The sequence below is a fragment of the Acomys minous genome (assembly GCF_964271855.1).
Source record: "Acomys minous genome assembly, chromosome: 10".
NCBI lineage: Eukaryota > Metazoa > Chordata > Mammalia > Rodentia > Muridae > Acomys > Acomys minous.
The window spans coordinates 74,175,234-74,190,173 of record NC_140491.1 but is presented as its reverse complement, the minus strand read 5'-3'; the positions used below and the strand labels follow the sequence as shown (position 1 = coordinate 74,190,173).

At 38.6% G+C, this 14,940-nt stretch overlaps 1 protein-coding gene across 1 annotated transcript; it reads left to right on the top strand.

Moving 5' to 3' along the window:
* Positions 1–795: 795 nt before the first annotated feature.
* Positions 796–1,725, top strand: LOC311607296 (olfactory receptor 1J21-like; the record flags this gene model as incomplete). Its single annotated transcript, XM_084798966.1, has 1 exon — positions 796–1,725. The coding sequence occupies one exon, from the start codon at positions 796–798 to the stop codon at positions 1,723–1,725; it is 930 nt and encodes a 309-aa protein (XP_084655092.1).
* Positions 1,726–14,940: the final 13,215 nt, after the last annotated feature.

The window sequence follows — 14,940 nt, the reverse complement described above, 5'->3', positions numbered from 1 at the left end:
GCAGTGCTCTTTTGTCTCCCAAGGAACTTATTTAAAATAAGAATTAATAGAATAAGCCAAGCGTGGTGTCACATACCTTTAATCCCAGCACTTGGGAGGCAGAGGCAAGGCCAACCTGGTCTACAGTGCGAGGGCCAGGAAATCCAGAACTACACAAAGAATCCCCATCCCCCAAACCCAAAACCAACCGACCAAAGAAAAAAAGAATTGATGAAGTATCCCAGGTATATTACCAGCTTATGAAATCACCAATAGTTGACCTGCTGTATGCACTGTCACATCAAATTTCTAGACTATGATATTTCAGAGCTTCAAACACATAATAGTTACTCTTATATTAAGTGGGTGGAAATACAAGATATCTAAGAAGTATCCCAGTGGTCTCAAGGGAAGTTAGGTCAGAACAACAAGGCCTTAGAAGTCATCTGCTGGATTTCTATTCATGCTTTTCAAATTTGACCATGTACTCTTGTTTGAAACCTAAGAGTTCTTTCACAGACTGCTGTGTCCTCTGAGCCTGAAGAGATATGAGGCTCACTCTGCTGCTTTTCATTTTTCCCCAAAACCAATTTGAGTTGGCTTCTAATCAGGCAAACAACACATTTAGCCACACAATCACTAACCCAACAATGTGGCAAGAACATTGAGGGAGTCCAGTTACAGTGTCCAACCTGACTAGTTATAAAAGATGTGATTATTATTAATTGATAGACATAATGATACATGCTTCTTCCACATCATCTATTTTCATCTCTAGTTAAAGAAAGGAGCATGATGAAGACTAACCGGAGAATCATGTCTGAGTTCATACTCCTGGGGCTCCCCATCTGGCCAGAGGACCAAGCCATGTACTATGCCCTGTTCCTGGCTACGTACCTGACCATGGTGCTGGGGAACCTGCTCATCATCCTGCTCATCAGGATGGACCCTCACCTCCACACCCCCATGTACTTCTTCCTCAGCCACTTGGCCTTCACAGACATCTTCTTCTCATCAGTCACAGCTCCAAAGATGCTCATGAATATGCTGACACACAGCCAGTCCATCTCATATGCTGGGTGTGTTTCCCAGGTGTACTTTTTCTTATTGTTTGGGTGTATTGACAACTTCCTACTGACCTCCATGGCCTATGACAGGTATGTGGCCATCTGCCACCCTTTGCACTACACCTCCATCATGAGTCAGAGCCTCTGTGTCCTGCTAGTGATGGTATCCTGGGTGTTTTCCTCTACTAATGGCCTTGTGCACACTCTCCTCTTTGCTCGACTTTCTCTCTTTAGAAACAACATTGTCCATCATTTCTTCTGTGACCTCTCTGCCTTGTTGAAGCTGTCCAGCTCAGATACCACCATCAATGAACTTGTCATCTTCACTTTAGCAGTGGCAGTCATTACCATGCCATTCATATGTATCCTGGTCTCTTATGGGCACGATGGAGGGATTCCCTCCATCAAGGGAATCTGCAAAGCCTTGTCCACGTGTGGCTCTCACCTCTGTGTAGTTTCTTTGTACTATGGAGCCATCATTGGGTTATATTTTTTCCCCTCCTCCAATAACACTAATGACAAGGATGCCAATGTGGCTGTGATGGATAGTGTGGTCACGCCCATGCTGAATCCCTTTATCTATAGTCTGAAGAATCGGAATATGAAAGGAGCACTAAGAAATTTCCTCAGCAGGAGAGTGTGTTTACAGCGACGGGCATGGTCTTCCCGCTTTATTTGAGAACATTTCAGTGTTGCCCATGGCTGTACAGCTTGGTTCTTTTCAGTGGGTCTTCAGGTTGTACATTTTCAGCCTGTTTCTCCTCAGCTCCAAATTTTGTTTCTCTTTAATTGTTTTATTATCTTGGAAGAAGGTTGTGTTTTGTTTGTTTGTTTGTTTGCTTGTTTGTTTGTTTTTACAACTCTGCACTATTTTCCTTTTCACATAGTGTTCTAACTTTAGAAACATAAAATTTTTTATGTCATGCCAAACATTCATTTTGTGTTATTATCTAAATGTATGGCCTTCAATTTGAAAGATTTTTTTTCCTTTCTCAAGAAAACAGAAACATTTCTCCTCTATATATTCTTTCGCTGTATTTTTAATTTTATATTTATAATTTCTTTTCAGTAGTAACACCAATTACAAATCTAGTTTGTATTTAAAAATTGTTTAATTGGTACAAAATTAATACATAATACTGTCATTCTGGAAATCAGTTTATTTTTCAAAGACCAGAAATAGATCATCCATATGACCCAGCTATACTGTTCTGGGAAATATACAGAAAAGACTTTATATCCTCTTATACAGGCATCTGCACATCTATATTTGTTGATGCTATATTCACAGTAGCTCAAGAATAGAATCAACGTAGAAGTCTATCAACTGACAAAATAAAAAACAAATATGGTGCATATGTACAATACAATATTAACCAGATGAAAAGAAAACAAAACCATTATTCATCTTGCTTTTTAGGAAACACTAATAATGCTTTTATCTTTTTGCTTTACTTGAAGCATGCAGCACATAATTATTATGTTAAGTCACTGCACAGCTTGCTTTTTGTCAACTTGACACAAACGTAGGCATAGCTGGGAAGAGGGAGTCTTAAGTGAGAAAATAGCTCCATAAGACTGACGTGTAGGCAAGTTTGTGAAGTATTGTCTTGATTTGTGATTGATGTGAGAGAGCACAGCCCATTGTGGGAGGGACTTTCCCTGGGCTGTGGTGGCCCTGGGTTCTATAAGAAAGCACACTGGACAAGCCATGATGAGCAAGCCGTTAAGCAGCACCCCTCCATGGCATCTGCATCAGTCTCTGTCTCCATGTTCCTGGCTGCTGTGCTTGAGTTCCTGCCATCACTTCCTTCAGTGGTGGACTGTTACCTGGGAGTATAAGATAAAACAAGCCCTTTCCTTCCTGAGTTGCTTTTGGCTATGGTCTTATCACAGCAATGGAAACTCTAACCTGGACAGTTGACTTACTAACAGGCTTAACAGCTGCTGAGTAACTGTTCTCCAGCACTCCTTCCCTCATGACAAGATGGCTTTCTGTTTCTTAGCATGCATTTTCAGCTGTTTTGAATCATTTTACATGTATTTATTCACTTAGCATTTGTGTTTGCATCTGGAGGTCAGAGATGTTGGAATTGCTGCTGTCCTTCCATTGTGTGGGTCCCAGGGCTGCCGGGCTTGGTGGCAAGTTTCTTTTCTTTGAGGAACCATCTTATTGGTCATACTTTTTAGTTGTTGTTGTTGTTGTTGTTGTTGTTTTAGAGACATAATAACCAAGTACATGTCTTCTTCCTCCCCTTAAAAACAATTGACTTGACTTTTATGTGTATTAACCTCTAAAACACACAGATTTATTCATGCACACACACAAATTCTTTGCTTGAGGATGCTGTAACCATATACAAGTAACTAGGTGTCATAAACAGCAGAAATTCAATTACATACAGTTCTCTATCTAAAAGTCTATAGTGATATGGTTTCTTCATAGCCTGCAGAGGTTACCAGCTGCCTTCTTTTGGTTCATATGACATAAAGAAGAAGTGTATAAAGATTGAGATGGGCAAAGAGAGAGGGGGAGGGAGGGAGGGAGAGGACACACAGCAAACCACTTTAAAAGGACCTCAATGCTTTTTAATCAGTCTCCCATCACTATGACATTAACATCTAGTGAGGGACCAGTTACTTTATTTAACATTAATTCTTCATTTTATTTCTGAATTTATATTATATGTAGGTAGTTTTGATATGTAAATTTTAGGTTTGGCATAGTCATCCACAAAATATATGTTTTGTGTTTATATTTTTTGTTATGCCATTGGATCCTTTTTTTCTTGTATTGCTGTATTTTTTTCTTCAGTTTTTTTCCACCTTGATGAAATGTGGCTATGATCCTTCTTATCCATGTCAACTGTTAGACACACACAACCTGGCATCAGAATTGCATGGTCCACATCAATTCACATTTTCAATGGTAAATCATACTGCCACTTTGCTCCTCTGTTATGGGTGAACAAAATTTCCAGTGGGCAAGAGTTATCTCAAGCTTAATTTTACCAATATCTTGGCACAAACTGACAATGTTTTGGTTTTGGTTTGACTCTCTGTATATATTTGTATTCAACATGTTAAATACTGAAACACCTCGGTTGTGAAAGCCAAGAAAGAAAAAGGGAAGCATTGCAATGAATCAGAGTTCTCCTAAAACTCTGCCTCCAACTGACAACTGCTTGCAAAGGAAAAATCATACTTTTTATGCTGGAGTCTCACTGGGTATGTAAACCACATTTTAGGATAGGTCCCATGCCAAGCAGTAGATGGCCAACACAAAATGAACTCAATGATGTTTTTGTTGTTTTTTGTTTGTTTGTTTGTTTGTTTCATTTAACTTTGTTTGATTATTTTATCCCACTGATCTTTTACAGACATATTATAGTTTTCAATTTTGTGTTTTTATGGTGTATGTGTGTGTGTGATTGTGTGCCTCTGTATCTGTGTTTCTTGTGCTTTTATTTTTTTCACTTCTGTGTGCTTTTATTACTTGCCTGATTGTTTTCTTTAAAATGGGGGTGGGGAGGTAGAGTTGGATGGGTAGGCAAGATGGGAAGGGTCTGGGAGGAGATGAGGGACACTGTGGTCAAATATATTGGAAAGTTTCAATAGAACAAAAGAAAAAATAAACTAGCCACTGAAATAAAAGATGATCGTAAAACTAAGAGTTCATTTTAGTTTGGTACAATAATTTACTAATGGTTTCCATTTGTCAAGAATTTTGTAATACTTTATTTATTCTTTGAGAATTTCAGACATATGTATGATGTAATGTGAGTATCTCTACCCCTACTCGCCTCTCCAGTTCCCCTTGAAGCCCTCACCCAACATGTGCTCCCTCTAACTTTGTGTCTTCTTTTAAAAATTCTCAAAGTAGCATGGGCTTCAGAAGCAAGACATTTGGTCTTCACAGTCAACTTCCAGCTTGGCTCATTACTGACTTATGAATCACAGTTCCCAGAGGAACTAGAAAAGCAAAAATCTTCATGAGGAACCATGTGTAGAATCATTGTCTGTGGTTTTACCATGATTTCTCCAAGGACACACTCTCCCATGTCTGTGCCAACATGGTTATATTCCTGGGGGAGCTAGAGACAATGTAACAATTATATCCTGTTTTCTCTAATTTGGTACAGTTTATTGTTACATTTTCCCCCTTGGTTCTCTCAAAGTTTTGAAAAATTAAAATTCACACCAATTTCTCAGGAACTATTACCTAAACCATATTGATATGTTGACTTAGAATTGCTTATTTGTAGGGTTACAGTTCTGCTTGACATAATGCAATACGGAGGTCCTTAGAGACACCTTCTCTTTTACTGTATTGCATGCATCGTAGAAACAAATAGAAGATGCTTCCCATGGCAATTTGCTCAAGGTATTCTTCATCTTAGACACCATGTGAAAGCAGGTGTGAAATGTACACTTGGTATGGTTGTAAACGTTTGTGTGTTTCTTTGTTTTCAGTGTTAGGTAGGCCCAGCTTCTCTCCTTTCTATAGTACTACAATGACGTTGTAAAGTAATTTATCTTTTCCTCCTTTAATTGAAAACAGATTTTTGACATACAATATATCCTGCTCACAGTTTCCCTCTTTCTACTCCTCACAGTCCCCTCCCCCATCTATCCTCCATCAGCATCCACTTTCTTTCTGTCTCTCATTTAAAAAGAGCAGGATTCTAAGATGTAACAACAAAACATAACAAAATAGAATATAAGATATAGTAAAAAAAAAAAACCAACAACACCACAACAAAGTTGGACAAGGCAAATCAACAAAAGGAAAAGTGCCTTAAGAGAAAGCACAAGAATCATAGACCTATTTGTTCACACGCTCAGGAGTCCAATAAAACTACTAAACTGAAAAATATAAATATATAAGTTCATATATATATATATATATATATATATATATATATATATATATATATATGATAGTGATGGAGAAGAGAGATACACATACACAGAGAGAGAGAGACAGAGATATACAGAGACAGAGACAGAGAGAGACAAAAAATGAACATCGTGAAAACCCATACAGGGGCCGGTGCCTGCTTCTCCAGCCTCTGTGAATTCATATGAGCTTTGATTAGTTGATTTAGAGGGCCTTGCTCTCCAGGTGCCCTCCTTCCCCTCTTGCTCTTACACTCATTCTATCTTCTCTTCCATAGAGTTTCCTGAGCTTTGAGGGGGAGGGATTTGATGGAGCTAATTCCATTTAGAAGTATGTGCCTCGAGGTTTCTCCCTCTGCACGATGTCTGGCTGTGTGATTCTATATGTGTTCCCATATGCTGCAGGAGGATGCTTCTCTGATGATGGTTGAACAAAGCACCGATCTATGAGCATATCAAAATATCACTTATCGGTACATTTTTTAAACCAGTAGTATTTGGTTTTGTCCTAGATCCTTAGCTATCTAGATTTTGGTTCGTGGTTACCAAAACAGTGTTTGGTATAGGTTCTATCTCATGGTCTTAACTCAAATTAGTTATTGGTTGGTTACTCCCACAAGGTTTGTGCCACCATTGCATTAGTACATCTAATAGACAGTATACTATTGTAAATCAAAGAGTTTGAGACTGGGTTGGTGTCAATGTTCCCCTTTTCAGCATGCAGAATATCTTTCTGTAGCAAAGACGCCAGAATGTAGGCAACTCTATGTAGGCAACAGCTTGCATTCTCTGTGTTCAATGAGTTGTATAGTTGTTGTCTTCAGCAATGGAGGCCTTGCAGTCGGTTTGTGGAGAGGAAACAACTATTGTTTTGGCAACTAGTTCAGTTTTCAGCCATGGGGCCCCTTTGGCCGACAACTTAATTAGAGATGTAATCCAATTCTGGTACTAGACATTTTGCTTGGTGAAAAGGGATGGCCAGTTGAGACTCTCTCTCTCTTCCCCCGTTATTTGGAAATTTCATTTAACTTGCCTGCATATATGTGTATATTTTAGGAAGTTTCTATTGTATTAGGTTTTCACATTGTGAGGGTCCCTGCAGGCATCACTATCTGGCAGCAAAACTATCTGAAGAGAGGCAAAAGTGAAAGCCAGGATGGTTCAAACTTCTGGACTCTGACCCCTAGAAGTTTACTTTTTACATATTTAAACACAGTGACACTTTGGGCAGCAAGTTTCCTTTTTGACAACTATCATAAGACAGCTTAAAGTATGACCGCATTGAAAGTCCCTTGCAAAATACATGTCTCTTGTAGACCAACCTGTGGCCTCTTCTACAAGAATGGGTTTTATTGACTAATCAAATGAGCTCAGCATAGGGGCCAAGGAGCAATGGCTTGATACAAGCCTAAAGGATGGCATATGTTGATGGAGAAACAATGCTAAAGATAAGGTTCTGGGGAGGAGGGTTTGCAATAGGCATAATAGCAATTTCTTTTGCAAAGTACATGGGCCCTCTTTCATGAAGATGGGGGTCTATGGACTGAGAGGCAATGCTCTGGAGTCAGGGGTTCAGGTGAGACTGGCTCCATAGACTAGCAAAACATCACCAAGTTATTAAACAACAGATGTCACTTCCACCGAAAAGGCCTGTATCTTTAACAATTCTCGTTTCTCTAGCACTGTGTGTAAGCATGTGGCCCTCATGCCCTCTACATCAAACTACTCTCAAATGCTCCTTATATTTAATTAGCTCTACCTGAATCCCTATCCATACTTCCTTTATCCCCATCCCTATTTGGTCCTCCCATTCCAGCCCCCCCTCCAACCTATCCATAATTATCTATTATATTTCCCTTTCCTAATGAGATCTATCTGTTCTCCCAGGTCCCTTTCTCTCTACCTGCCCTCTGTAGTTCTACAGACCATAGCTGGGTTACTGTGACTTAACAGCTAATGTCCACATATAAATGAACTTTACCATATTTGTCTTTCTGAGTCTGGGATTCCTCACTCAGGATGATGATTTTTTTTCTAGTTCCACCTATTTGTCTGCAAATTTCATGATGTCATTTTTAAAAGGAGGACGGTATTTATTTGGGGTATATTTCTTGATTCATAGTCCATTAAAGAAAGCCAAAGCAGGAGCCTGGAGGCAAGAACTGAAGCAGAGAACATGGAACAACACAGAGTGTTGTTTACTGGCTGGCACCCTGCCATCAGGGATTGTTCAGTTTTCTTTCTTACATACCTGAGCACCACCTGCCCAGGGGTGGTACTTCCAGTGGGCTAGGCATTCTGACATAAATTATTAATCAGGAAAATGCTCCATAGACTTACCTACAAGTCCATCACAGAGGCATTTTCTCAATTAAGACTTCTTCTTCCTGGATATTTCTGATTTTGACCAAAAGAAAAAAAATTTAAAAAGCAACTAGCACATCCTCAAATGTCATCAGAGTTGTACAGAAAATACAGTACAGTTCAGGAAACAATGTAGACTTTATCGTGATGGAGTCAGATAGTAGTTTTAGCATTATTTTAGTAAGGGGATTTTTTTGCAGGTATAATGATGTCATTTTATAATGTTAGTTCCAGAATTTCTCTGTTTAGTTTTGGTCTGGATGATTTGTCTGTTAGGGATAATGGGGTACTGAAGTCTCCTGCTAATAGTGTATAGGACTCAATATGTGATTTGAGCAGTAGTACAGTTTCTTTTACATGAGTGCTCTTGTGTTCAAGCCACACTTGCTAAAAAACTGAATGGTTCTCTTGGTGAATTTTCCTTGAGATATTCTCCGGGTTTTCTGGTTAGTTTTGATCTGAAGATAACCTTGTCTGATATTAAAATGGCTGCATCAGCTTGTTCCTTAAGCCATTTGCTTAGAATAGCCTTTTCCAACCTTTTACTCTGAGGTGATGTCTATCTTTGATGCAGCAGAAGGATGGACTTTATTTTTCCATCCATTCTCTTAGTCTGTTTATCTTATTGGGTAACTGAGACTGCTGATGTTGGGAGCTATCAGTGACCTATTGATTTCTATTATTTTGTTTTTGTGGTGTGTGTGTGTGTGTGTGTGTGTGTGTGTGTGTGTGTGTGTGTGTGTGTGCCTTCTTTACTTTTTTGGCAAAATTACTTACTCCCTATGTTTTCTTGGGTGTAGTTAACCTCTTTTGAATGGAGTTTACCTTCTGGCACTTTCTGAGGATATATTTTTGTGTAAATATTTATAGGCAGATAGTGCTTGAATTTTGTTTCATCATGAAATGTCTTATTTTCTCCATCTATGTTGATTGAACACTTTGCTGGGTATAGTAGTCTGGGATGGCATTTGTGGTCTCTTAGAGTGTGTAGTGATCTGTCTAGGACCTTCTGCCTTTTACAGCCTCTACTGAGAAGTAAGGTGTAATTCTAATAGGTCTGCCCTTTTATGCTGCTTAGTCTTTTTTCTTTGTATCTTTTAATTTCCTTTCTTTGTTCTATATATTTAGTGCTTTGATTACTGTTTGCTGAAAGGACTTTCTTTTCTGGTCCAGTCTATTCGGTCTTTTGTGTGCTTCTTGCACATTGGTAGGCACCCCCTTCATTAGGTTAGGAAATTTTTCTTATATGACTTTGTTGTAAATATTTTCTGTGCCTTTGACCTGTGTTTCGTCTCCTTCCTCTATTACTATTATTCTTAGTGTGCCAGATTTCCTGGATGTTTTGTGCCAAGAGTGTTTTTAGATGAAACATTGTCTGCAATGGATGCATCTATTTTTCCTCACTATGTCTTCAGTACCTGAGATTCTATCATTTATCTCTTCTATTCTGTTATTGAAACTGACCTCTGTAGTTCCTGTTCAAATTCCGGATTTTTCATTTCCAGAATTTCCTCAGTTTGGGTTTTCTTTATTGATTCTATTTTCCAGGTCTTGAATAGGTTTATTAATTTTCTTCCTTTGCTTTCTCTTTCCTTAGAACTTTGCTTTTTCTAAAATATTTATTATGTGTAGTGTGCTTGAGTGTACATGTGTTCACAGAAGGCAGAAGAAGGTGCTGGATTTTCTTGAACTGAACACAGCTGATCCATCTCCAACCCTGAGAAGATTTTAAAATTCATCCTCCCCCTTCGTGTGTGTGTGTGTGTGTGTGTGTGTGTGTGTGTGTGTGTGTGTGTGTGTTGGTATTCAGGTTCCACAGTGTGTGTGTGTGTGTGTGTGTGTGTGTGTGTGTATGTGTGTGTGTGTGTGTGTGTGTACAGCTTGTGGAAGTTGATTGTCCCCCTCCACTTTATGGTTTCCAGGGAATGAACTCAGGTCAAAGGGTTTGATGACAGCCTACTATGCTGTCTAGCAGGCTATTGAAATGTAGTTTTGTTTGCTTGTTGTTATTTTGAGGCAGAGTTTATTGTGGCTTTGGTAGTCTTGACTGTATATCTGGGCTGACTTTGAACTGGGATAAGTCTTCTGCCTCAGCTTCCAAAGTAATGACATTATAAGGTTAAGCAACTAAGCCTGGCTCTGACTGCCCTTTCCATTTTAAGGAAATGTTGCTTTCCTATTGAAGCAGATTTCTTGTTTCTGTGATAAAACTGTGACAGAACCATGAATTTTCACATAGTGAAGAGCTGTCTAGCCCCAAGGAGACATACACTGGACCAGCAGAACACCTGGTTTATCCTTATTTCTATAGAATTCGTTTTTACGAAACACATAATCACATCTTTTCCTTACTTTTGCTTTTTATTTATTACATTATAGGCAACCTGTAAACTCACACTTTGTTAATTGGAGCATATTTTTAATGTGCTCCAATATTTGGAGACTGTTACTTGTATTACCTTCATATATTACTTTTTAAAATTTAAATTATTAATATATTCATGGCACAATTGATGTTCTTGACTTTGATATGATTCTTTAATTAAATGCCAAACATTGTATTTTTAGATGACAGGGAAGGGGTGGGACCTCGGAGAAAATGCCTAGACTAAGAACCACTAGAATAGAGCTTCTTACGGGGAGCACCTTCATTTTCCTAAGTGGAGGATTTTCCTGTGGCCCAGATTCTGGGGCTGTTTAGGTGATGGTGAACACCATCTCCTCTACAGCTTTCTAGTCTGGTCCAAGTCCATGTCTTGTGCTCAATAAATGGCACAATGCATATGTTCTTAGGGCTTCCCCCTTTAAGATCTGCTCTGTTTTGTATTGTTTTTACTCTCCAGTCTTTTTGTTTGTTTGTTTTCACTCAAATCCAAAGAAAGTGCTCCATCATTAAGATATAAACCTGATCTTCCTTATTTTTTTTAAGTTTTGAGAATTTCATAAGTGAATATTGTATTTGCATCACATCTACTTCTTTTTCTCTGTCTCCAGTTCTTTCTCTATCCTTGATCTGCCTCACTCTCAAATATACATTCCCTTCTTTAATTACTATTTTTCTTTCTTTCTTTCTTTCCTTCTTTCTTTCTTTCATCTCTTCTCATTCTTTACTGAATTCAGTTAGTAATACTGCTGTTATAGAAGTGAAGGGAATTCTTTTGTCTCTCTCTCATTCCTTACTGAATCCACTTAGTAATACTGCTAATATAGAAGTGAGGGGAAGAAGTAAACATTTTTAAAAGAACAATCTAATCTATAATAATTAATATCATGATTATTGACTAAGTCCTGATCAAGAGAATTGACTTTGTTTATGCTATTTTTCAAACTTTGCTTAGTTAAGGATGTAGTTCATTGATGGAGTAATTGCCTAGTTCATATAAACATCAAAGTTTGAATCTCTAGCACAGAAAAAGTGGAAAAGACTTCATTTTAAAAGATAACTTAAAGTTTACTTTCTGGAGGAATTTCCTCTTACACTGAATAACATATATTTAATAATATATTAGTAAAACATATTCTGTAAATATAAGTATATAATTAACATATAATTAACTCCACTAATTCTTGTGTGAACTTTAGAAATTAGAAAGAATAAAAGTTTATTTCCACCACAGTATCTAGTCGAGAGGTCTTGTTCCTTTCCACTGGATCTTCCTTTTTTTTCCTTTTTTTTTTTATTAATTTATTATTGTTACATATCAATGGTTATCCCATCCCTTGTATCCTCCCATTCTTCCCTCCCTCCCATTTTCCCCTTATTCCCCTCCCCTATGACTGTTCTTGAGGGGGATTACCTCCCCCTGTATATGCTCATAGGGCATCAAGTCTCTTCTTGGTAACCTGCTGTCCTTCCTTTGAGTGCCACCAGGTCTCCCCCTCCAGGGGACATGGTCAAAGGTGAGGCACCAGAGTATGTGAGAAAGTAATATCCCACTCTCCACTCTACTGCGGAGAATGTTCTGACCATTGGCTAGATCTGGGTAGGGGCTTGGAACTAAACAGAGAATTCTCAACAAAGGAATATCAAATGGCTGAGAAACACTTAAAGAAATGCTCAACCTCCTTAATCATCAGGGAAATGCAAATCAAAACAACTCTGAGATTCCATCTTACACCCATCAGAATGGCTAAGATCAAAAATTCAAGCGACACCACATGCTGGCGAGGATGTGGGGAGAGAGGAACACTCCTTCATTGCTGGTGGGAATGCAAACTAGTACAACCACTTTGGAAATCTATCTGGTGCTATCTCAGAAAAATGGGAATAGGGCTTCCTCAAGACCCAGCTATTCCACTTCTTGGAGTATACCCAGAAGATGCTCCAGCACACAACAAGAAAATTTGCTCAACCATGTTCATAGCAGCCTTATTCATAATAGCCAGAACATGGAAACAGTCTAAGTGTCCATCAGTAGAAGAATGGATAAAGAAACTGTGGTACATATACACTATGGAATACTATTCAGCTATTAAAAACAAGGAATTCCCGAAATTTGTGGATAAATGGATTGAGCTAGAAATGATCATAATGAGTGAGTTAACCCAGAAGCAGAAAGACTCAAATGGTATATACTCACTTATATCTGCATATTAGCCCAAGGGACATGTCCCACGAAAGCCTTCACTTACCAGGAAACTGAGACAGAGGGGAGGACATTTTAGTGGGACTCTAGATGAGAGAAGCATGGGAGAATGGCAAAGTAGAAGGATCCAGAGGGTCCTAGAAGCCTACAAGTAGAACATTATGATAGGCAGATTTGGGCTCAGGGGTCCCGCTCAAACTAAGGCACCAGCCAAGGACAATACAGACTGTAAAACTTTAAATCCACTGCATCTTTCTAAAGGCAAGAATTGTAAATAAAAAAAGAAATCATGAAGACACTTCACTTGGGATTCCCTACTTTTCTGACTTTTGTTGGGAGTCCAATCTCCTTGGATGGAGGAGAGCAAGGAGGAAGAAGAGGAAAATCAGGTGGCAGAATGCTTCCTCAGTGGCTGTTGCATTAGAGAGAACTTCTACTTCTCGTAGACTGTTGGTGGTTAATCTGGTTGAGGTGCGATGCAGTTGTAACTCTGGTAGAGTGCTTGCCAGCATATCTGAAACCCTAGGTTCAGTCCCCAGGGACACCCAAAGCCAAATGAACACAATGCCAAATGATTTCATTTCCTGCATTATTTCTGGACCAGGGACATTCAGCCTCCTAGAATGTCTCTTCATAGCCCCAAGATAAGTCCCAAGCAAATTTCCTTCCTTTAGTTATTTCCCTCAAGAGCTTTCACAGTACTGGATGCCACGTCACTAATTCACACTTTGTCTTGGAATCTCGTTGGACTTCCCAAAAGTCCTGTTGACAATAATTGAATGGTCCCTGGCCATTCTCGCTCATAAACTCCCTGTGATCTACAAGGAGCATGTTTTAAAATCTTATTGCTCATGATGTAAAGCAAAACTAATGCCTAAATGAAATTCCATTGTACCTTCTGTCACCCTCTTCTTTGCCACTGCTCTTTCATAAAAGAAAAAGGGACACATCAAGCTGTTTGTTTTCTTTAAAGGTTCTGTCATTTAGCTTTCTTTTTTTTTCATTTAGCTTTCTATAAGGAAGAAAACACCTCCTCCCTTCTTGGGAGTAGTTGGGGCTCACAACACAGCTTTATCCAGAGAAATCAGTTCATAAGACTGTTTTTATCTCCAATATCCATGTACTTTTACATGCCCATTAAATTGAAATGATCAAGATTCAGAAAAATGGATCACCTGGAAATTTACCACCAATATCTTCAGCTTTGAGTCTTACAATCTTGAGTCCTGTTGGTTTATATTACAATCCTGACTTACAGTGCTCTGGTCTGATCTGCACCAAAAGATAGAAATCAGTGTGTCTGGATAAGTCCTAATGAAGACACAAGTGAAATACATATCTCTGAGAAAGCTTTTGTATCTATTCCCACCAGATAATGTCCACTATTCCTCCTTGGACTTGTATAGAATTCCATACGTTACAGACCATGCCCCCAAATAATTGCTTTGGAATACCCAAGGTCAAGGCTTCATGTTACTGTGTGGTCACAGGTGTTTGTTACTTCTCTGAACCTGAGTTTTCCTAAGCAACCACTAAGAGGTTTTGTCTGAATAAATTTTTGTTTGTTTGTTTAAGTGCAGGAGTGCTCTGACTGGATGCAGACCTATTTGCCAGAAGAGGACAACAGATATTTTTATGGTCATGAGCTGCCATTTGGTTGCTGGGGCTTGAACTCAGGAACCCTGGAAGAGCAACCAATGTTCTTAACCACTGAACCATCTTTTATGGTTTCATTGCATATTAAATTGTTAGACAAAATTCAAGATAACTGAGGTGGCACTTGCCATAAAATATCTATATGTGCATGTGAGAAAGTAAGTGTTGACAGTTTTCCTGAGGAACAAGGAAAGTGTGTGCTAACTATTATGTAATTGGAATTAATGTTTTGTGCTCTCCTCAGGGAATTGTAGAAAAATTTCAAAGTTCTTGGGTTTCTGAGTACGTAAGTGAAAAGGAAGCTATAGTTCATAAAATTAGAAATTTTCAAAGTAATAGAAACTCCAGGAACATTTTATAGTAAATTTAAAGTCAGAGGAAAGGTTAAC